Source organism: Salvelinus fontinalis, chromosome 42 (assembly GCF_029448725.1).
Source record: "Salvelinus fontinalis isolate EN_2023a chromosome 42, ASM2944872v1, whole genome shotgun sequence".
Lineage (NCBI taxonomy): Eukaryota > Metazoa > Chordata > Actinopteri > Salmoniformes > Salmonidae > Salvelinus > Salvelinus fontinalis.
In genome coordinates, this window is record NC_074706.1 from 5,617,286 (window position 1) to 5,642,248 (window position 24,963).

A 24,963-nucleotide genomic window follows, 5' to 3' on the forward strand; every position below is an offset into this window, starting at 1 on the left:
ATACCTAGGAGATAGCTGACAATGTTAACCATTGATGTTGTAGAGACCATACTTAGGAGATAGCTGACAATGTTCACCATTGATGTTGTAGAGGACATACCTAAGAGATAGCTGACAATGTCCACCATTGATGTTGTAGAGAACATACCTAGGAGATAGCTGACTATGTTCACCATTGATGTTGTAGAGAACATACCTAGGAGATAGCCGACTATGTTCACCATTGATGTTGTAGAGAACATACCTAGGAGATAGCCGACTATGTTCACCATTGATGTTACCTCCTGATACCTCCTTTGTCCCACCCCCCACACATGCGGTGACCTCACCCATTGAGACCAGCATGTCCAGAGATACAACCTCTCTTATCATCACCCAGTGCCTGGGCTTGCCTCCGCTGTACCCGTGCCCCACCATACCCTGGTCTGCACATTATGCCCAGAATCTATTCTACCACGCCCATAAATCTGCTCCTTTTATTCCTTGTCCCCAACGCTCTAGACGACCAGTTTTGATAGCCTTTAGCCGCACCCTCATCCTACTACTCCTCTGTTCCTCAGGTGATGTGGAGGTAAACCCAGGCCCTGCATGTCCCCAGTCACCCTCATTTGTTGACTTCTGTGATCGAAAAAGCCTTGGCCTCATGCATGTCAACATCAGAAGCCTCCTCCCTAAGTTTGCCTTACTCACCGCTTTAGCACACTCTGCCAACCCTGATGTCCTTGCCGTGTCCGAATCCTGGCTTAGGAAGGCCACCAAAAATTCTGAGATTTCCATACCCAACTATAACACTTTCCGTCAAGATAGAACTGCCAAAGGGGGAGGAGTTGCAATCTACTGCAGAGATAGCCTGCAAAGTTCTGTCATACTTTCCAAGTCTATGCCCAAACAGTTCGAACTTCTAATTTTAAAAATTAATCTCTCCAGAAATAAGTCTCTCACTGTTGCCGCCTGCTACCGACCCCCCTCAGCTCCCAGCTGTGCCCTGGACACCATCTGTGAATTGATCGCTCCCCATCTAGCTTCAGAGTTTGTTCTGTTAGGTGACCTAAACTGGGATATGCTTAACACCCCGGCCGTCCTACAATCTAAGCTTGATGCCCTCAATCTCACACAAATCATCAAGGAACCCACCAGGTACAACCCTAAATCCGTAAACATGGGCACCCTAATAGACATTATCCTGACCAACTTGCCCTCCAAATACACCTCTGCTGTCTTCGATCAAGATCTCAGCGATCACTGCCTCATTGCCTGTATCCGCCATGGGTCCGCGGTCAAACGACCACCCCTCATCACTGTCAAACGCTCCCTAAAACACTTCTGCGAGCAGGCCTTTCTAATCGACCTGGCCCGGGTACCCTGGAAGGATATTGACCTCATCCCGTCAGTTGAGGATGCCTGGTCATTCTTTAAAAGTTACTTCCTCACCATATTAGACAAGCATGCTCCGTTCAAAAAGTGCAGAACCAAGAACAGATATAGCCCTTGGTTCACTCCATACCTGACTGCCCTCGACCAGCACAAAAACATCCTGTGGCGAACTGCAATAGCATCGAAGAGCCCCCGCGATATGCAACTGTTCAGGGAAGTCAGGAACCAATACACGCAGTCAGTCAGGAAAGCAAAGGCCAGCTTTTTCAAGCAGAAATTTGCATCCTGTAGCTCTAACTCCAAAAAGTTCTGGGATACTGTAAAGTCCATGGAAAACAAGAGCACCTCCTCCCAGCTGCCCACTGCACTGAGGCTAGGTAACACGGTCACCACTGATAAGTTCATGATAATCGAAAACTTTAACAAACATTTCTCAATGGCTGGCCATGCCTTCCTCCTGGCGACTCCAACCTTGGCCAACAGCCCCCCCCCCCCCCCCCCCCCCCCGCTGCTACTCGCCCAAGCCTCCCCAGCTTCTCCTTTACCCATATCCAGATAGCAGATGTTCTGAAAGAACTGGAAAACCTGGACCCATACAAATCAGCTGGGCTTGACAATCTGGACCCCCTATTTCTGAAACTGTCCGCCGGCATTGTCGCACCCCCTATTACCAGCCTGTTCAACCTCTCCTTCGTATCATCTGAGATCCCCAAGGATTGGAAAGCTGCCGCGGTCATCCCCCTCTTCAAAGGGGGAGACACCCTGGACCCAAACTGTTACAGACCTATATCCATCCTGCCCTGCCTATCTAAGGTCTTCGAAAGCCAAGTCAACAAACAGATCACTGACCATCTCGAATCCCACCGTACCTTCTCCGCTGTGCAATCCGGTTTCTGAGCCGGTCACGGGTGCACCTCAGCCACGCTCAAGGTACTAAACGATATCATAACCGCCATCGATAAAAGACATTACTGTGCAGCCGTCTTCATCGACCTGGCCAAGGCTTTCGACTCTGTCAATCACCATATTCTTATCGGCAGACTCAATAGCCTCGGTTTTTCTAATGACTGCCTTGCCTGGTTCACCAACTACTTTGCAGACAGAGTTCAGTGTGTCAAATCGGAGGGCATGTTGTCCGGTCCTCTGGCAGTCTCTATGGGGGTACCACAGGGTTCAATTCTCGGGCCGACTCTTTTCTCTGTATACATCAATGATGTTGCTCTTGCTGCGGGCGATTCCCTGATCCACCTCTATGCAGACGACACCATTCTGTATACTTCCGGCCCTTCCCTGGACACTGTGCTATCTTAACCTCCAAACGAGCTTCAATGCCATACAACACTCCTTCCGTGGCCTCCAACTGCTCTTAAACGCTAGTAAAACCAAATGCATGCTTTTCAACCGTTCGCTGCCTGCACCCGCACGCCCGACTAGCATCACCACCCTGGACGGTTCCGACCTAGAATATGTGGACATCTATAAGTACCTAGGTGTCTGGCTAGACTGCAAACTCTCCTTCCAGACTCATATCAAACATCTCCAATCCAAAATCAAATCTAGAGTCGGCTTTCTATTCCGCAACAAAGCCTCCTTCACTCACGCCGCCAAACTTACCCTAGTAAAACTGACTATCCTACCGATCCTCGACTTCGGTGATGTCATCTACAAAATAGCTTCCAATACTCTACTCAGCAAACTGGATGCAGTTTATCACAGTGCCATCCGTTTTGTCACCAAAGCACCTTATACGACCCACCACTGCGACCTGTATGCCCTAGTCGGCTGGCCCTCGCTACATGTTCGTTGTCAGATCCACTGGCTCCAGGTCATCTACAAGGCTATGCTAGGTAAAGTGCCGCCTTATCTCAGTTCACTGGTCACGATGGCTACACCCACCCGTAGCACGCGCTCCAGCAGGTGTATCTCACTGATCATCCCTAAAGCCAAAACCTCATTTGGACGCCTTTCCTTCCAGTTCTCTGCTGCCTGCGACTGGAACGAATTGCAAAAATCTCTGAAGTTGGAGACTTTTATCTCCCTCAACAACTTTAAAAATCTGCTATCCGAGCAGCTAACCGATCGCTGCAGCTGTACATAGTCCATCTGTAAACTACCCACCCAATTTACCTACCTCACCCCCATACTGCTTTTATTTATTTACTTTTCTGCTCTTTTGCACACCAGTATCTCTTCTTGCACATGATCATCTGAGGATTTATCACTCCAGTGTTAATCTGCTAAATTGTAATTATTCGATTTATTGCCTACCTCATGCCTTTTGCACACATTGTATATAGATTCTCTTTTTTCTACCATGTTATTGACTTGTTTATTGTTTACTCCATGTGTAACTCTGTGTTGTTGTCTGTTCACACTGCTATGCTTTATCTTGGCCAGGTCGCAGTTGTAAATGAGAACTTGTTCTCAACTAGCCTACCTGGTTAAATAAAGGTGAAATAAAAAAAATAAAAAAAATGTTGTAGAGAACATACCTAGGAGATAGCTGACTATGTTCAACATTGATGTTGTAGAGAACATACCGAGGAGATAGCTGACTATGTTCACCATTGATGTTGTAGAGAACATACCTAGGAGATAGCTGACTATGTTCACCATTGATGTGCCTCTTTCACTAGCCCTTTCCCCAATATATAGCCATTGTGCAAATCAACAAGCATTGGTATAAATTTGAGTATTTTGACTACACATTTAACAACTCAACTCTGCAATTGAACTAGACGTTGGTTTAGTTTAACACAATACACATAAATGACTGACTCCTGAACTTCCCAGAGTAAAAACACAACGTGTGTAAATCTTTCATTAGTGCAGACTCCTCCGATACACTAACTGCCTTCAGCTTGGTGGTTAGTAACCCTAAACACAGTAAAGGCAGAACGTTCTGTACCTCCACTGACCTCCCCTGTAAAGTAAAAAGGCTCCTGGTATGATGGACAAGCCCTTTATGTTCATTTCAGTGAAATATTTTAACGGCTTTTAAAGGCCCAGGCAGGCACCCTGACGACTTTCCAACTACGTTCCACCATGCTGACACTGTGGCCACACCAGACCAACAGGTCATGATCTCTCCATGTATAGATTTCATTAAGTTAACTGTCAAACATCCTAAACGTCAGAAACGCTGATTTATGCCCTACAACGGCGAGGATTAAAGAGTGATGGCCGTGGAAGATCAATAAAACTGATATATTGGTGTATCGTTTAACCTTTTGAGCTGCTCGCCACCATTTGGTTTGCATTAGGCAGACATCTGATTACAATATAATACATAAAACCAACACTGCTAACGTGTGTGTGTGTGTGTGTGTGTGTGTGTGTGTGTGTGTGTGTGTGTGTGTGTGTGTGTAGACTGAAAAGGGTATCACTTATCTGGGGAAAGAGAAATGTGTGTGTGTGTACTGAGAAGGGTATCATTTACCTGGGGAAAGATAAATGTGTGTGTGTGTGTGTGTGTGTGTGTGTGTGTGTGTGTGTGTGTGTGTGTGTGTGTGTGTGTGGGTGGGTGGGTGTGTGTGTGTGTACTGAGAAGGGTATAATTTACCTGGGGAAAGATAAATGTGTGTGTGTGTGTGTGTGTGTGTGTGTGTGCATGAGAAATACTTAGAGAGAAATAATACATAATTTCAGCTGTTGTTCACTGAATGATTATCTAGAGGTTACTTCGTAAATGTATCTTTATTAAAAAGTCATGGTTTAAAATGTGGGGGGAACAACCCATAAACCTGTGTGCTCTACCGTTGAGCCACCAGAGGTCAGTATAGTCTGCAGAATCCCCTCCCACTGTGCATGCTCTCTACTGCCCTTCACTCACACAGAGAAGAGTGTACGGATCAGGCACTGATTGTGTAGATGTGTGTGTGTGCAAATGTACAATTTGGATACTGCAGACACATTGGCACAGAGAACTAGCGTGTGTGTCTGTGTGTGTGTGTGTGCGCGTGTGTGTTTGGGGGCTGAACTTGAAAGCAATGTGTTTTGGCGGGAGAATAAAGGAATCTCTGGTGTGAGTGTGTGTGTGTGTGTGTGTGTGTGTGTGTGTGTGTGTGTGTGTGTGTGTGTGTGTGTGTGTGTGTGTGTTCGTTCGTGCCCTATGGTTAGCAGACCCCGATGCGGTCTAGAGCAATGAAGCATCATATTGTGGTGGTGGGCCGGACTGATTAAAGTACTGCTGCTAAGACTCACTGCTGCACCATGCAGACTCTGGCAGGCTGGAGAATAACAGATGCACACACACATATGTACACTCAGAGACCGACACAGAGACAAGAGAGACCGACAGAGAAACAGACAGACAGGCAGACACAGACAGACAGAAACAGACAGAGAGACAGAGAGAGAAACAGACAGAGAGACAGACAGAAAAACAGACAGAGAGACAGACAGAGAAACCGACAGAGAAACCGACAGAGAAACAGACAAAGAGACAGACAGAGACAGACAGACAGAAAAACAGACAGAGAAACAGACAGAGAGACAGAGACAGACAGAGACACACTTGATTCACACAAACTACTCTGTACACAACGCAGGCTGGCCAAAGAATAACAGATGCACAGATACAGGGCCTTCAGAAATGTATTTACACTACTTGACCTTTTCCACATTTTGTTGAGTTATAGACTGAATAAAAAAAGTATCAAATTCTAAAAAAATGTGTCACTGGTCAACACACAATACCCCATGATGTCAAAGTGGAATTATGTTAATCAACATTTTTACAAATGAAAAGCTGAAATGTCTTGAGTCAATAAGTATTCAAGCCCTTTGTTATGGCAAGCCTAAATTAGTTCAGTAGTAGAAATTATTAAAAAGTCACAATAAGTTGCATGGACTTAGTGTTTAACATGATTTTTAAATGACTACCCGATCTCTGTTCCCCACACATACAATTATCTGTTATCTCCCCCAGTCGAGCAGTGAATTTCAAACACCGATTCACCCACAAAGACCCGGAAGGTTTTCCAATGCCTCGCAAATAAAGGCACCTACTAATGGTAGGTAAAACTTTTTTATTTGATTTAAAATACATTGAATATCCATTCGAGCATGGTGACCTAATTGACAGAGGGAAAATAAGGATGCCTGTACAGAATACAAATATTCTAAAACATGCATCCTGTTTGCAATGAGGCACTAAAGTAAAACTGCAAAAAATGTGGCAAAGAAATGTACTTTATGTCCTGAATACAAAGCCTTATGTTTGGGGCAAATCTAATACAACACATTACTGAGTACAACTCTCCATATTTTCAAGCATAGTGGTGGCTGCATCATGTTATGGGTATGCTTGTAATCGTTAAGGACTGGGGAGTTTCAGGATAAAAACAATTACGGAATGGAGCTAAGCACAGGCAAAACCCTAGATGAAAACATGGTTCAGTCTGCTGTTCACCAGACACTGGGAGACAAATTCACCTTTCAGCAGGACAACAACCTAAAACACAAGGCCAAATTTACGCTGGAGTTGTTTACCAAGACGACAGTGAATGTTCCGGAGAGGCCGAGTTACGGTTTGGACTTAAATCTATTTGAAAATCTACGGCAAGACCTGAAAATGGTTGTCTAGCAATGATCGACAACCAATTTGACAAGAGCTTGAAGAATTTTTAAAAGAATAATGGGCAAGTGTTGTACAATCCAGGTGTGGAAAGCTCTTAGAGACTTACCCAGAAAGACTGCTTCTACAAAGTATTGCCTCAGGGGTGTGAATACTTATGTAAATGAGATATTTCTGTATTTCATTTTCAATAACTTTGGTAACATTTCTAAAATCACGTTTTCTATTTGTCATTATGGGGTATTGAGTGTAGATGGGTAAGAGAAAAAAAGATATATTTAATCCATTTTGAATTCAGGCTGTAACACAACAAAATGTGGAATAAGTCAAGAGGTATGAATACTTTCTGAAGGCTCTGTACACACACACACACTTTATACAAACACACATGCTAGATTCACTACTAGACTGTACACCATGCAAACTGGCACTGCCTGAGGCAGGGGAAGAACAATGTACATATCGACATAGATACCCTACTCCTATGCCAACTGCCCCATTCAATCAAATCTGCCAACCTTAAAGTCACGGGTAGCCGATGTGGAATTGGGGATTCATAAGGCACACACATCATATAACGTATGTAGAATGTAATTATCTTTTCTTGTTTGATCTATTTGGTATAAATGAACACAGCCCACAGTACGCATGTTTTATTAATGAAATGTACATTTCTACTGATTGTACTCAGAGTGATGAAATCATCCATGTGTGAAGGAATAACCTCATATGGTAATATATTATACATCTAATTATTTATATCATTGAGAATTAACCGAATATGCGGGCCAATGGTAATTTACACCTCGGAAACAAGGAATACCTCGACTGCCAAATCACAAAATAGGAGCCAAAATCTGTAAAATAGCAGCCAAAATCTGTAAAATAGCAGCCACAATCTGTAAAATAGCAGCCACAATCTGTAAAATAGCAGCCAAAATCTGTAAAATAGCAGCCAAAATCTGTAAAATAGCAGCCACAATCTGTAAAATAGCAGCCACAATCTGTAAAATAGCAGCCACAATCTGTAAAATAGCAGCCACAATCTGTAAAATAGCAGCCACAATCTGTAAAATAGCAGCCAAAATCTGTAAAATAGCAGCCAAAATCGTAAAATAGCAGCCAAAATCTGTAAATTAGCAGCCACAATCTGTAAATTAGCAGCCAAAATCTGTAAAATAGCAGCCAAAAATCTGTAAAATAGCAGCCAAAATTTGTAAAATAGCAGCCAAAATCTGTAAAATAGCAGCCAAAATCAAAAGTCTGTATTTTGTAACTTAAGCAACATGCCCAACTTCCCGTAGACCTGTACGGTAGACCTGTACGGTAGACCTGTACCGTAGACCTGTACCATAGACCTGTACCATAGACCTGTACCATAGACCTGTACCATAGACCTGTACCATAGACCTGTACCATAGACCTGTACCGTACTTTTGGTTTATTTTAGTTTTAGAAAAACCTCTTGGTAAATTCCACTTATGGTGGGAAAGACTGCGACATCCAAAACACCAGATGAGGTCAGTGATACGCTATCATCTAACGTTCCGTGTTCCAGATCAACAACCGATGTGTCTTATTAACCAAATCACAATTTGTCATAAATTGCAGTCCATTTGTAGCAGAGCACTTAACAGGATGTAAGGGTCTCTAAGCCAGCCAAATTAGTACCATGGAGGCAGTGACTCTCACTGCTCTGTGCTGTGAGTTTAGTCCTTTGATCATCACGGTCTGTGTCATATGTCATGGTAAGAGTAAGGGCTGTAAGGGGCGGCCCCCAACGGTAACGTTTTGCACTTCTCATGACTGTTCTAACCCCGTTTCAGATGGAAGGTGGTGGGCTTCCATGTGGCCAGCGACCCCCACGTCACATTTACCGTCTCTAAGTGGTCTTCGGACTCTCACTTTCACTCACACACACAGGGAGGGACAATACACACACATGTGCGCACACACATACTAACGTTCTTTCACACACACACTAACTTTCTCTCTAACACACACACACACACACACACAGACACACACACACTATAGAGCGAGAACCCATTTCTTGACCACAGCCAGTTCCCTGAAATCCAATCTGTGTGTTGGAGACCTAGTGTGGTCAGATGAAACTAGCTGTTACTTTACAGACTGGGGCCGTAAATACAATCAGACCTGTCTCTGAGAGAGAGGGTTCCGGGCGACAGTGTGGTAGTTTACACAGGCAGCCCTATTCTGATTGTTTGACCAATTATTGGCAAAAGAGCTGATCTGGTTGGTCAAAAGACCAATTAGTGAGAGAGAAAATAATCAGAATTGGGCTGCCTGTGTAAACGCAGACTTACTCTTCGTGTTACTGTAGGATTTTCCCCCCTAGCATAAGAAGTGTACTTACTTCCTGGGTTCTCTCCGATGCTGCTGTGTTTTCCGTTCCAGTACCAGAGCAGTAACGTGGCATCTCTGGAGCCTGACAGGACGTAGCAGTCCCCTCCGATGTACGACTCAGACCTGGCCAGACACGTCACCACATCACGGTGACCAAACACTATCTGGGTCAGCTTCCCTGGAAACACACACACACACACACACACACTTGACATACAAGCAACACAATTTACAGTAGTATTACAGCAACAACACTAATGGCAAACATTCTAAAATAACATGTATATAACATCCGTCAGTAACATAAAATGTCTCAATATTCCATCATATAAACCATCTACTTGCAAACAAATGCACTGAGCAAAAAACACACTCTGAACCATTAATATACAGAGTTGTTGCATGTGCCTGCTGTCTTGTTGCATGCGCCTGCTGTCTTAACTATTCTACACCTTCCAGATGAGCTCACAGCCTCACACTGATCTTCACACAAGCGTAAATATTTTCTCTTGGTGTTTGTGTGTGCACGTGTGTAATTGCTGTCAGATTGCAGGCCCATAGTAACAGCACCATGGCTGTCTAACAGGCATTACCCTCGTCATACTGTGACCTCTACAGTCAGTCAGTGAATATTTATCTGGTATTGCAAACACACTTCACTGTTCTGTAACCCAGGGTGCATTTCTGTCTGGGTGTCAGCTTCACTCTGTTTCATAATTACCTTTTATCTGGATAAAGAGAGGGATAATTGTAGTGTGTGTGTCCATGTGCGCAGTCTGGCTCAGCTTCTTACAGACACAGTTAACCAAGACATCATAGCTATGTAATATTAAAAATGTCTGACAGTTCATATATACACTATAAAATAATTATAGACTTCCAATTATGGATTAATTTCTGCACAGAGCTGGAACTATGCCAAATCTAAGACTTCATTCTAACACGTGGATGTTACAGGTTTTAAGTATCTGAAAAAGTATCTCAAATTGAATGTGAAGCTCAACAAAGTCACTTGTAGATGATTTGAACTGAGGCGAAACAATGCTAATATCAGTCCCATGGATGAATGGTATTTGTGCCACAAATGCTAAAACATAAGTATGGATTGCTGTTATACCTTGTCCATAGACCGCTTACAGGGTAAGGAAACCAATATGTCATTTGGGAGAACTATCCCTTTAAATAACCCGCACTCACTTCAATTTCAGATTACATTCAATCAACAGGGCACTATGAGCAAGCTGGAGAGGGAGGAGAGTGTCGCTGTTTCCAAATCAAGTGTTGTAAATTGATCAAATCAGTCCTATTCTTTAACCCGGGGGGCTACGGGGAGCGGGACAGCAGCTGTTGAACCCGTGTAAGATTAAAACCATGTTCGTGTTCCGGTCGCACACCCCTGAGACAGACACACAATGGTCTCTCTCTTCCCCGCCCCTCTTTCCCTCCTTCTCTACCCCCTTTACAGGAGATGGAGAGATAGAGAGCTTCTGCCTTTCAAAATTGAATCACAGGCCTTTTGTAGATCTCCAGAGTGGTTCTGAATGGGGTTGTAGATGAGAGCCGGGATATATAGAGACAGATCCGGGATATATAGAGACGTAGCAGGGATATATAGAGATGTAGCAGGGACATATAGAGACGTAGCCGGGATATATAGAGATGTAGCAGGGACATATAGAGACGTAGCCGGGATATATAGAGACGTAGCAGGGACATATAGAGACGTAGCAGGGATATATAGAGACGTAGCCGGGACATATAGAGACGGAGCCGGGACATATAGAGACGGAGCCGGGATATATAGAGACGTAGCCGGGATATATAGAGACGTAGCCGGGATATATAGAGACGTAGCCGGGACATATAGAGACGGAGCGGGGACATATAGAGACGGAGCCGGGACATATAGAGACGGAGCGGGGACATATAGAGACGGAGCCGGGACATATAGAGACGGAGCCGGGACATATAGAGACGTAGCCGGGACATATAGAGACGTAGCCGGGAGACAGAGACGTAGCCGGGAGACAGAGACGTAGCCGGGAGACAGAGACGTAGCCGGGAGACAGAGACGTAGCCGGGAGACAGAGACGTAGCCGGGAGACAGAGACGTAGCCGGGAGACAGAGACGTAGCCGGGAGACAGAGACGTAGCCGGGAGACAGAGACGTAGCCGGGAGACAGAGACGTAGCCGGGAGACAGAGACGTAGCCGGGAGACAGAGACGTAGCCGGGAGACAGAGACGTAGCCGGGAGACAGAGACGTAGCCGGGAGACAGAGACGTAGCCGGGAGACAGAGACGTAGCCGGGAGACAGAGACGTAGCCGGGAGACAGAGACGTAGCCGGGAGACAGAGACGTAGCCGGGAGACAGAGACGTAGCCGGGAGACAGAGACGTAGCCGGGAGACAGAGACGTAGCCGGGAGACAGAGACGTAGCCGGGAGACAGAGACGTAGCCGGGAGACAGAGACGTAGCCGGGAGACAGAGACGTAGCCGGGAGACAGTGAAGCACACAGGGCTCAGATGGAGCTGTGTAGTGAAGGCTGAGTCAGTGAAGCACACAGGGCTCAGATGGAGCTGTGTAGTGAAGGCTGAGTCAGTGAAACACACAGGGCTCAGATGGAGCTGTGTAGTGAAGGCTGAGTCAGTGAAGCACACAGGGCTCAGATGGAGCTGTGTAGTGAAGGCTGAGTCAGTGAAGCACACAGGGCTCAGATGGAGCTGTGTAGTGAAGGCTGAGTCAGTGAAGCACACAGGGCTCAGATGGAGCTGTGTAGTGAAGGCTGAGTCAGTGAAGCACACAGGGCTCAGATGGAGCTGTGTAGTGAAGGCTGAGTCAGTGAAGCACACAGGGCTCAGATGGAGCTGTGTAGTGAAGGCTGAGTCAGTGAAGCACACAGGGCTCAGATGGAGCTGTGTAGTGAAGGCTGAGTCAGTGAAACACACAGGGCTCAGATGGAGCTGTGTAGTGAAGGCTGAGTCAGTGAAGCACACAGGGCTCAGATGGAGCTGTGTAGTGAAGGCTGAGTCAGTGAAGCACACAGGGCTCAGATGGAGCTGTGTAGTGAAGGCTGAGTCAGTGAAACACACAGGGCTCAGATGGAGCTGTGTAGTGAAGGCTGAGTCAGTGAAGCACACAGGGCTCAGATGGAGCTGTGTAGTGAAGGCTGAGTCAGTGAAGCACACAGGGCTCAGATGGAGCTGTGTAGTGAAGGCTGAGTCAGTGAAGCACACAGGGCTCAGATGGAGCTGTGTAGTGAAGGCTGAGTCAGTGAAGCACACAGGGCTCAGATGGAGCTGTGTAGTGAAGGCTGAGTCAGTGAAGCACACAGGGCTCAGATGGAGCTGTGTAGTGAAGGCTGAGTCAGTGAAGCACACAGGGCTCAGATGGAGCTGTGTAGTGAAGGCTGAGTCAGTGAAGCACACAGGGCTCAGATGGAGCTGTGTAGTGAAGGCTGAATCAGTTGAGAACACGGGGCTCTGATGGGGAGAAAGGGAGTGAATAATGAGACTCTGAAGTTGCTCTAGACTCTAGAATAAGTACTGATTCTGAGTCAGTGATATACACAGTGATCATATGGATCTATGTTGTAAGGGCTGTACCTGAGTCAGAGAAGATAATAAGAATCTGTAGGGGCAATAAGTATAAAGACAGTACCTGGGTCAGATTACTATATCGAAGTCTTAATGAACAGATGCATAAGGGCAGTACCAGAGTCAGTGGAGTGAATAGGACTCTGAAGTCACTCTACAAAGGTTGCACCTTGGTCAGTTGCCTATATAGAACTCGGTAGAGCAAATTTGTAAAGGCTGTACCTGAGTCAGTGGAATAGACGCGGAAGCTCTTGTCCCAGAAGCCACAGAGCAGGATGAAGCGGTTGTCTGCGGTGATGATGAAACACTGAGAGTGGATGTGAATGCTCTGGTCCAACAGGTCTGTGATCTGACGACGGTGGGTCCCCACGTTACTGGCTGGAGAGGAGGAGGGAGGTGGAAGGATGAGGGGGGAGGAGAAGGAGGGAGGAGAAGGAGGGAGAGAGGGAGGGAGAGAGGGAGATGGGGAGGGAGATGGGGAGAGAGGGGGCGAGCGGGAGGGAGATGGGGAGGGAGGGGGCGAGCGGGAGGGGGATGGAGAGAGGGGTAGGTGAGGAAGAGGGAGAAAAATACATACTGAGATGTTGCACAGTAATTCATTAAGTAAAGCATGTAAGTCTGAGGAAAAAACGTATTATATAAAATCTGATTGTTTTCCTTTACGATATCGCCGCGTTAATCGTTTTCACAAAGACATCAGACCATTACTGGAGCTACCAACTACGACATTTGTCACGCATGGCGTTTACGCACGTTCGTCGCCACGGCAGCAGCACCAGTTTGATTTGTGAGGGAATACATAAAACATCTAGGACGTGGCGTTTACAAGGGTTTCACATTTTCCACTGGGCCTAAGAGTTTGAGTAACGATGAGCGTGCATATTCTCTCTCTCCCCAGAAGGAGAAGAGACTTCCAATAGCTAAGAAGAGGAGAGGAGCCACGCATAGTCAGGACAACATCAATTAAATCCACTTTGGCCCCTTATCGCTGAGTTGGAGGTTTGTGTGTGTGTGTGTGTGTGTGTGAGTGACCGGGTGAGAGAGAGAGAGAGAAAAGACAAAAGAAATAACAGACTAAAACAAAGGCCATGTCTGTTTTGGACTGATGCGTTTCCTTGGCCTTGCAGACGTAGCCATCTATCATGAAGTGCTTTGTAGTGGGTAAGATATTAAGATATGCTGCGCCAGTTTCCCGGACAAAGACTAAGTCGAATCCTAAATCATTATCAGAATCTCCATTAAAAATATTTCTTAGTCCTGGACTAGACTTAATCTGTGTCCAGGGAACAAACAGGCACATTAGGTTCTAGACTTCTGTAACTTTATCCTCTCTTCTCTCTCTCCTGCTCTATCTCAAGATGAACAGGTGTGGGTCCGGCCCAGGCATCCCTGACAGAGACCAGCACGCCATGTCTGACGAATATTTCAACCAATTATCAACATTTCCCCCCGCCACGGCCGCCCCGCCAGTCAAATACAATTTAGTGTGTTTACACTGAAGCTCCTTGTGGAATGTGAGAAGTATAAATACAGAAATGACACGTTAAGAAAATATCCCCTCACCACACGCATTATACATGTGATGTGGAGCGTGGGCTGGTACTGAAAAGTGACAAAACAGAGCTGTGAGTGAGTTGCAGAGATAGAATCAGTCGTGCATTCCGAGTGTGACAAAAAACATTTTTAAAAGTAGAGGGGCTTTTTGTTTTCTTCAAAAATGGTTGAATGGCCTCAGACATATGCATGAACATCTATGAAAGTGCCCGTGTTCACGTGTGCAACTAGAGGCGAAAAAACCCTACATCCCCTTTACTCCCCACACGGAAACGCATACAAAGCTTTCCCTCGCCCTTCATTTGGCAAATCTGACCATAACTCTATCCTCCTGATTCTTGTTAACAAGCAAAAACTCAAACAGGAAGTACCAGTGACGCGCTCAATACGGAAGTTGTTCCGATGAAGCGGATTCTAAGCTACAGGCCTGTTTCGCTAGCGCAGACTGGAATGTGTTACAGTAGGAGTTTACCACATCAGTCACTGGCTTCAGTAATAAGTGTATAGAGGCAAGCAACACTGAACCATGCATGAGAGCCCTAGCCGATGTGAGTAATTAACACTCAAGGCCGCAGGGCCAGACGGATTACCAGAATGCATACTCAGAGCTGACAAGTGTCTTCACTGACATTTTCAACCGCTCCTTGACCCAGTCTGTAATACCTACATGTTTCAAGAAGACCACCATAGTCCCTGTGCCCAAGATATAAATGACTATCGCCCCAAAGGACTCACATCTGTAGCCATGAAATGCTTTGAAAGGCTGGTCAAGGCTCACATCAACACCATCATCCCAGACACCCTGGACCCTCTCCAATTCGCATACCGCCCCAACAGATCCACAGATGACGCAATCTCTATTGCACTCCACACTGCCCTTTCCCACCTGGACAAGATGAACACCTATTTGATAGTGCTGTTCATTGACTACAGCTCACCGTTCAACACCATAGTGCCCTTCAAGCTCATCACTAAGCTAAGAACCCTGGGACTGAACCCTGGATCCTGGACTTTCTGACGGGCCGTCCCAGTTGGTGAGTTTGCCAACAACACAACATTGGTAGGCCTGATCACAGACTACGATCAGACAGCCTATAGGTAGGCGGTCAGAGACTTAGCAGTGTGGTGCCAGAACAACAACCTCTCCCTCAACGTGAGTAAGATCAAGGAGCTGATCGTGGACTACAGGAAACGGAGGGCCGAGCACGCCCCCCATTCACATGGACGGGGGTTCCTCTGTGTCCACATCACTACGAATCTATCATGGTCCACACAAACCAACACAGTCGTGGGGGGGCACGACAACACCTCTTCCCCCTCAGGAGGCTGAAAAGATTTGGCATGGTTCCTCAGATTCTCAAAACGTTATACAGCTGCACCATTGAGAGCATCTTGACTGGCTGCATCACCGCTTGGTATGGCAACTGCTTGGCATCCGGCCGCAAGGCTCTACAGAGGGTAGTGCGTACAGCCCAGTACATCACTGGGGTCGAGCTCCCAGCCATCCAGGACATCTATACCAGGTGGTGTCAGAGGAAGGCCCTAAAAATTGTCAGTCTCCGACCACCCAAGTCATAGGCTGTTCTGTCCGCTACCGCACAGCAAGTGGTACCGAAGCACCAAGTCTGGAACCAACAGTACCCTGAACAGCTTCTACTCCAAAGCCATAACACTGCAAACTAGTTAGTTAAATAGTTCATCAAATAGCCTCCAAGACTATCTGTAATGACCCGTTTTGCACAAACTTTTGTCTCGTCACATACGCTGCTGCTACTGTTTACTACCTGTCACTTGATTCTTAGTTATATGTAGATATCGACCTCAATTACCTCAAACCCTGCATATCGATTCAGTACTGGTACCCCGTGTATAGAACAAGGTTATCGCTACTCATTGTGTATCTTTTATTATTACGGGTTATACTTTTCTATTATTTCTCTATGTTCTTTCTCTCTGCATTGTTGGGAAGGGCCCGTAAGTAAACATTTCACTGTTAGTCCACACCGGTTGTTTACGAAGCATGTGACAAATACAACTTGATCTGATACGACACACACAGTATATAAAAAGGAGGGCCATAAAAGGGGAGAAATGGATCTGGATGGAGATGAGCTGATGGGAATGACATTTTAACTAGACAACCGTTAGAGGAAACATGTGGTGTGTTTGGACGCGAGAGAGAACGAGACAGAGAGGGGGAGTGAAGAAAAGGAGAGAGAACATTTGAGAGGTCAAGAGAATAACCAGAGAGCAACGGAGAGAGGAAGAATGAGAGAAAACAAGACAGGAGAGAACAATAAAGGAGAGAGAGAAAGAGCTCTGCCTCTGACCACTCTCTCCCAGACAGTGTATCCTATACATGACTAGAGCTCTGTCTCTGACCACTCTCTCCCAGACAGTGTATCCTATACATGACTAGAGCTCTGTCTCTGACCACTCTCTCCCAGACAGTGTATCCTATACATGACTAGAGCTCTGTCTCTGACCACTCTCTCCCAGACAGTGTATCCTATACATCACTAGAGCTCTGTCTCTGACCACTCTCTCCCAGACAGTGTATCCTATACATGACTAGAGCTCTGTCTCTGACCACTCTCTCCCAGACAGTGTATCCTATACATGACTAGAGCTCTGTCTCTGACCACTCTCACCCAGACAGTGTATCCTATACATGACTAGAGCTCTGTCTCTGACCACTCTCTCCCAGACAGTGTATCCTATACATGACTAGAGCTCTGTCTCTGACCACTCTCTCCCAGACAGTGTATCCTATACATGACTAGAGCTCTGTCTCTGACCACTCTCTCCCAGACAGTGTATCCTATACATGACTAGAGCTCTGTCTCTGACCACTCTCTCCCAGACAGTGTATCCTATACATCACTAGAGCTCTGTCTCTGACCACTCTCTCCCAGACAGTGTATCCTATACATCACTAGAGCTCTGTCTCTGACCACTCTCTCCCAGACAGTGTATCCTATACATCACTAGAGCTCTGCCTCTGACCACTCTCTCCCAGACAGTGTATCCTATGCATCACTAGAGCTCTGTCTCTGACCACTCTCTCCCAGACAGTGTATCCTATACATCACTAACGCTCCGCTCCTCTGCTCGCCTCCTCATCAACAAGTCGTGAGTGATGAGGCGCCCATATTGTCCTGACATCCGCCCGCCGCGCATTCTCAATCACACATTATTACCACATTCATATTCATTTATACTGACATAGATCCTATCCCCCGCTCAAATTAAACCAGAGAGAGAGAGAGTAGGAAAAACTATGAGAGAGAGAAAGTGAGAGAGGGGGAGAGAGAGAGACAGAGAGAGAGAAAGTGAGAGATGGAGAGAGAGAGAGGGCTAGAGGAGAGGGGGAGAGCTTGATGATGAAATACCAGTCCAGGCCACAGCTCATTGCATTCCAATTTGCATGCAAATGGTTTAGCAGAGGAGAGAGCAGAGTGGAGGATTTATTTCAGGGGATGAGAGGACGGGGGGGCTGTTGGTGGGCAGAGGCTGTGAAACAACAGCAAGATACTGGCCAGGGACACTGCCTTGGGCCATCACAATGTATCCCAGAGACACACACAGACAGAGAGACAGAGAGTCACATAAACACATTTATGAGCATACACACCAACATACAAACACATGCATTTACACACACACGTGGCATACCTATCAGAGGGTCTATTTCCACGGGCAGTTGGTACTGCTGGTCCTGCACAGAGGAGCCTTGATGACCTGCGAGAGAGAGAGAGAGAAAGAGACAGAGAGAGACAGAGAGAGACAGAGAGAGACAGAGAGAGACAGAGACAGAGACAGAGACAGAGAGAGAGAGAGAGAGAGAGAGAGAGAGAGAGAGAGAGAGAGAGAGAGAGAGAGAGAGAGAGAGAGAGAGAGAGAGAGAGAGAGAGAGAGGAAAGAGAGGTGTGGGAGGAAGGAATGAGTGGGATGCAGAAAGAAGGATGGGTTTAATATCAGTGATTTGGCTCTGTGGAGTACTTTGGCTTCTGTTCCATATGGGAGATGCTAAAATGTAATTTGCCACACTCAAAGCCTATTGTCCCCCAGAGCGCTCTACCAAAGAGTTACATTTAGCTGTAAAACGGTTTTCTTTGACTCCAAATTGACTCTGATAATACATAGTAACACATAAACAAGTTAATAAGAGAATATTGTGAATCCTTACATTTGATCCTCTAACCATACAGATTTGTACCATAAACAAGTTAAAATAATGCTAATATCACAATTCAAGATCTAACCACAAACAATATCATTTAATCCACTCACCAAAACAAAATGCTCCAAATTCAATGAGATCTACAAATCTTCATTGTCTTTGAGTTTCATAACGTCAGACTTCATCCCATATCCCCTTCCCTGTTATTCCACAGCAGGGTTGATGTTTAATAAATAAACCATGAGGAGTGAGGTCTTGGTGCATCAATGAGGAAGTGAAACGCTAACGCTGGCAGAGTGCACGTGTCACATTTGATCCTGCCTTTTAGGAGGACCGCTCAACTGTCTCAGAAATCAACGTCCTGTCCTGGGAAGATGAAAGAGACAAGCCTATTGGCTGCTCTCGCTGAGATACACAGATAAATACTGACTGAAGGTCTTTGGATACGATACTTTGTGTGGACAAATGTGTAGTCCTCAACTGTGTGCTCCAAAACTCTATTTTGTGTACCTGTCTTTGACGTGCTACATGAAATCAGACTTATATATAGTACATCCTTGAAATCTCATATCCTACATATGAGTTGAATTTCAATGAATTGGTTAAATGTACATTTCAAGCCATAGGGCGGCGCACAATTGGCCCAGCGTCATCCGGGTTAGGGGAGGGTTTGGCCGGGGTAGGCCGTCATTGTAAAACAAGAATTTGTTCTTAACCGACTTGCCGAGTTAAATAAAAGGTAAAAAATAGTTAAAATCCTGCTGACCTCTACAAGATAATCCTACTTTAGACTCCATTTCCTACAATCCCCCTCTTACCGGCCAGGCCGTGCCACTTGTTGACGGCGAAGAGGCGGTTGGCGGTGACGGTGATGATGGCGGGCGCGGCGAGGCCCGGCTGGGTGTTGGCGGCCACGTGGGCCACGGGAGAGTTGCTGGGGAACTTCAACACCATGATCACATCCTGCTGCATCTGCTCCGTGAACATCAACGGGCTCTGCAGGAGGACATACTGGTGGTGATGGACAGATCAACGGACGGGTGGACGGAAGGAGGGAGGGAGAGGAGGAGTCCAATGGATGGATAGATCCACAGACGAAGAGCAGGAGCGAACGAGGGATGGAGCAGCGGAGGAGAAGAGGGAACAGCAGGAGCAGCAGCAGCACGCAGAAAAGAGAGTGAAAACGAGAGAGAGAAAGAGAGAGAGAGAGAGGGGGGAAGGGAGGAGAGGGACAGAGAGAAAGTTAGCTGGGAAGCTAGCATGGAGTGGCAGCACTCAGAGGCCAAGCTATAGAAAGGGAAGGAGGCCAGTTGGAGAAAAGCTGAGGTACTAAAAGCAGAGTACCATTATTCACATGATGACATCGATTAGAAGTCAGGGACAGAAAAAGAGACACAAGAAAACTATTTCTCAAAGACAAAGTTTGTGTCAATAATAAGGAAGAACCAACAAGTCTCAGCATTAAAACGGAAGACAAACAAACAAACAGACCAAACGTAAGAGGAGAAAAGTCCAAAGGATTGGTATAGTGTGTGTGTGTGAAATACCCTTGTTGGCCAAAACTCCTCTGTTGAACTCCCTGTGTTAACATTGTTACAGTGCTCCCTCCCTAACACTCTATTAAAAGTGTCTGTAATGCCCATACAGATAGAGGACTCATCTTTGTATCTGCGTTACATTATGGCGTCTGTGATTGGTTATAGCCATCTATAGTGCTCTATCTATCTCTATGGTAATGCCTCATCAAATGTGGCACCATTAATAGCCTGTTAGTGAGGGCTGCTGGGTAGTGGAGTCCTCCTCAAGTCTGACATTCTACACCATCTGTAATGAATCAAGAGTCTACTAGCAGTTACTTGTGCTGGACCTCTAAATATAAGGACTAGCGTACATGCCAGACATTATTTATCTTTTAACAATGACAAAAGTCAACATTCTTCCTCAGAATTCTCAGACTTTGCTCAGGTCTCTTCAGGAAATGTTCATTAACATGACAATGGCCAGAAGTGAACTTGATACTTTTATCATTGGTAACAATCAGTCGCCACATAAACGGTCAAATAAAAATCCCATTTTGTATTTATCTTCATATAAGAATTGACATTTGTTCCTGCCAAGCTTCGTCAAGACATCGACACTCACTTTAAACCATGTGAGTTCCCTTCTAGTGATAAGAGTTGTTTTTACTGGCTCACACACATTATTCATCCTGCGCCCCAAATAGCACCCTATTACCTCTACATAGTGCACTCCTTCTGATCAGGGTTCTGGTCAAGAAAAGTGCACTCCACATGAAATCGGGTGCCATTTGTTCAGACTGAGGAGTCATTTGCAGGATGCCTGTAGTGAGCTGGGGAACATACTATACATGCTTAATGTCAGAGGCACACTGAGGTAAATCTCTGTTGTTTTAACAGGCTACTAGAATACTCTGACAACGTCATTACTGAACACCAACATGGGGACATGCCAGGACTGGAGTCTGACACCACACTACACTCAGACAGGGGGAGGGATGGAAAACAAAAGTGGAGAAGGACACAGCAAAGAGAGGTGTAAAGAGACAAATGGGGGTGAGTCAGAGAGAGAGAAAGAGAGGGAGAGAGAGAGCGTGAGGGAAGAGAGAAAGAGAGAGAAAGAGAGAGATAGAAATTGCAAGTGCAAGGAAAAGAAAGCGAGCGAGAGAGAAAGAAACGAGAGAGAGAGAAGGAAAGAAGTCCCTCATCTGCTGCTGGTGTGAATGGAAAGAGAAAGGCCCCAACATCAGTCTGCCTAGGTCACGTCCAACCTTTCCAAACTCACCAGGCCCACCTACCACCACCGGAGAGGCCAAACAATGACATACAAGACACCTTTAACTTGGGAGGATGGACTCATATGCCCTCCTGCTCCAGTACTGGGGTCAAGTTTCCAATGGATAATTTGTACGTACGTGTGTGTCTCACCACATGTAATTGAGGCCCTGCTCAACAACCTCGTGTTTATTTGTCTAGTAAAGTGTCTCCCCATTTCTCCCCTCCTTATTCTACTGCTCCCTTCTCATCTCAGCAGCCTACTGTACCTCAGTGTACTGCACCCTAACGTACTGCACCCTACTGTACCCTAACGTACTGTACCCTACTGTACCCTAACGTACTGTACCCTACTGTACCCTAACGTACTGTACCCTACTGTACCCTAACGTACTGTACCCTACCATACCCTACTGTACTGCACCCTATTGTACTGTACTGCACCGTACCGCACCCTACTGTTCTGCACCCTACTACTGTACCCTACCCTACTGTACTGTACCACACCCTAGTGTACTATACCCTACTGCACCTTACTGTACAGTACCCTACCCTACTGTACCCTACACTACTGTACTGTACCCTACTGTACTGCACCCTACTGTACCCCACCCTACTGTACTGTACCCTACTGCACTGGACTTTACTGTACTGCTCTCGCCCATACTGTCTCTCGTCCATACTGTACTGTACCCTACTGCACCCTACCCTACTGTACTGCACCCTACTGTTCTGCACCCTACTACTGCACCCTACCCTACTGTACTGTACCACACCCTACTGTACTATACCCTACTGCACCTTACTGTACGGTACCCTACCCTACTGTACCCTACCCTACTGTACTGTACCCTACTGTACTGCACCCTACTGTACCCCACCCTACTGTACTGTACCCTACTGTACTGTACCCTACTGTACTGTACCCTACTGCACTGGACCTTACTGTACTGCTCTCGTCCATACTGTCTCTCGTCCATACTGTACTGTACCCTACTGCACCCTACCCTACTGTACTGCACCCTACTGTACTGCACCCTACTGCACTGCACCCTACTGCACTGCACCCTACTGTACTGCACCCTACTGTACTGCATCCTACTGTACTGCACCCTACTGTACCCTAACGTACTGTACCCTACCCTACTGCACTGCACCCTACTGTACTGCACCCTACTGTACCCTAACGTACTGTACCCTACCATACCCTACTGTACTGCACCCTACTGTACTGCAGCCTACTACTGTACCCTACCCTACTGTACTGTACCCTACTGTACCTTACTGTACAGTACCCTACCCTACTGTACCCTACTGTACTGTACCCTACTGCACCCTACCCTACTGTACTGCACCTTACTGTACTGCACACGTCCATACTGTACTGTACCCCACTCTACTGTACTGTACCCTACTGTACCCCACCCTACTGTACTGTACCCTACTGTACTGTACTCTACTGTACCCTACTGCACTGGACCTTACTGTACTGCTCTCGTCCATACTGTCTCTCGTCCATACTGTACTGTACCCTACTGCACCCTACCCTACTGTACTGCACCCTACTGTACTGCACCCTCTTCACCCTACTGCACTGCACCCTACTGTACTGCACCCTACTGTACTGCACCCTACTGTACTGCACCCTACCATACCCTCCTGTACTGCACCTTACTGTACTGTACTGTACCCTACTGTACTGTACTGCACCCTGCCATACCGCACCCTACCCTACTGTACCCTACTGTACTGTACCCTAATGCACCCTACCCTACTGTACTGCACCTTACTGTACTGCACACGTCCATACTGTACTGTACCCTACTGCACCCTACTGTACTGTACCCTACTGTACTGTACCCTACTGTACCTCACCCTACTGTACCTTACTGTACAGTACCCTACCCTACTGTACTGTACCCTACTGTACCTTACTGTACACGTCCATACTGTACTGTACCCTACTGTACCGCACCCTACTGTACTGTATCCTACTGCACAGTACCCTACTCTACTGTACCCTACCCTACTGTACCCTACTGTACTGCACCCTACAGTAAGAGTGGAAGAGTTAATACACTGTTACTAATAATATACTGTACGCCAGGCCAGGATAGTCACCTTCTGATTTCATTAAGACATTAGAAGGGGAGGAAACAGAATCAACAGAACATATTTTCAGGTACTGTCCATCGGTGGCTCGCTTTTGGAGTCAGGACCCCCGTAAAACATCACAGTGAGGGGTGTATTGCAAAAGGAAATGATAAAATGGCATTATACTGGGAAAGATGGGTTCATCTTTTAGTTGGAGTTAAGGTCAGAATGAATGGTGGATTGGCCGCTGTGTGTGAAAATCCAGCACTTGCTGTAGCAGTAGAAGTATTGTTTTCCATTAAATCTACTCCAATCAGGGAGGGATGGTAGGGGGAAAAATATTAAGAAATAAAAAATCTAAATTAGGGGGATTAGAAATTATGCAAACAATAAATTTGATAGATTGTGGGTTCTATCTGCAAATATTAAATCTGATCTACCCTCAAAAAGAGCAAACCTCACCCACCTGGCACTCCAGGCAGGCAAACGCTAACAGTGTTTGAAAGAACTCAAGTAGTATTTGCACCCAGGTGTGGGGGAAACCCTAGACCTTCAACCTGTGGATGAATGGAGCATTATTTGGATTTGTGGTGAAGAGCTAATGGGGTGTTTGTAAACATGGGTGGCATATGGGCAGCGCTGTGTGCGTGTGTTTGTGTATGTGTGTGTGTTTGTGTATGTGTGTGTGTTTGTGTATGTGTGTGTGTTTGTGTATGTGTGTGTGTTTGTGTATGTGTGTTTGTGTATATGTGTGTGTTTGTGTATATGTGTGTGTGTTTGTGTATATGTGTGTGTTTGTGTATGTGTGTGTGTTTGGGTATATGTGTGTGTTTGGGTATATGTGTGTGTTTGTGTATGTGTGTGTGTTTGTGTATGTGTGTGTGTTTGTGTATGTGTGTGTGTTTGTGTATGTGTGTGTGTTTGTGTGTGTGTTTGTGTATGTGTGTTTGTGTATATGTGTGTGTTTGTGTATGTGTGTGTGTTTGTGTATGTGTGTGTGTTTGTGTGTGTGTTTGTGTATATGTGTGTGTGTGTTTGTGTATGTGTGTGAGTTTGTGTATGTGTGTGTGTATGTGTGTGTGTTTGTGTATATGTGTGTGCCAATGGTCTCCAGCTGTCAGCACCACAGGGCCACCCCGCTAATGGGGGCTCTGGGGGGCTCAAGTCGGCACGTCATCCACAGCCCCCCCCCACCGTCACCCGCCTCACCCCCTCTTCCTGCCCCTTAAAAGCCTGTCACCTTTGGGCCATTGTTCCCAGCCGGTCCTCCTCCCTCTGGTTCTCCCCTGGTCCCCTCGTCTGTCTGTCTGTCTAAGGTGTAGACTGGGAGTTTGGCTCAGGACCATGTTTCCACAGTGCTAATCCATTCACCCTCATCCGCCCCCCTACACCCAAAATCACACCTCACCCCTCTCTGAGGAC

At 46.2% G+C, this 24,963-nt stretch overlaps 1 protein-coding gene across 6 annotated transcripts in view; it reads right to left on the reverse strand.

Annotated features, from left to right (window-relative positions):
* Window positions 1-24,963, reverse strand: part of LOC129841100 (lipopolysaccharide-responsive and beige-like anchor protein) — a 340,220-nt gene that overhangs the window by 12,846 nt on the left and 302,411 nt on the right. For 4 of the 6 annotated variants that reach the window (XM_055909205.1, XM_055909200.1, XM_055909203.1 and 1 more), the window contains 4 exons: window positions 19,474-19,666; window positions 18,148-18,213; window positions 13,141-13,296; window positions 9,333-9,500 (listed from right to left, as the gene is read on the reverse strand). In XM_055909205.1, the coding sequence (XP_055765180.1) occupies window positions 9,333-9,500; window positions 13,141-13,296; window positions 18,148-18,213; window positions 19,474-19,666 (583 nt within the window). The remainder of the gene's footprint in view (window positions 1-9,332; window positions 9,501-13,140; window positions 13,297-18,147; window positions 18,214-19,473; window positions 19,667-24,963) is intronic. The other 2 variants (XM_055909204.1, XM_055909202.1) reach the window with 1 other exon arrangement.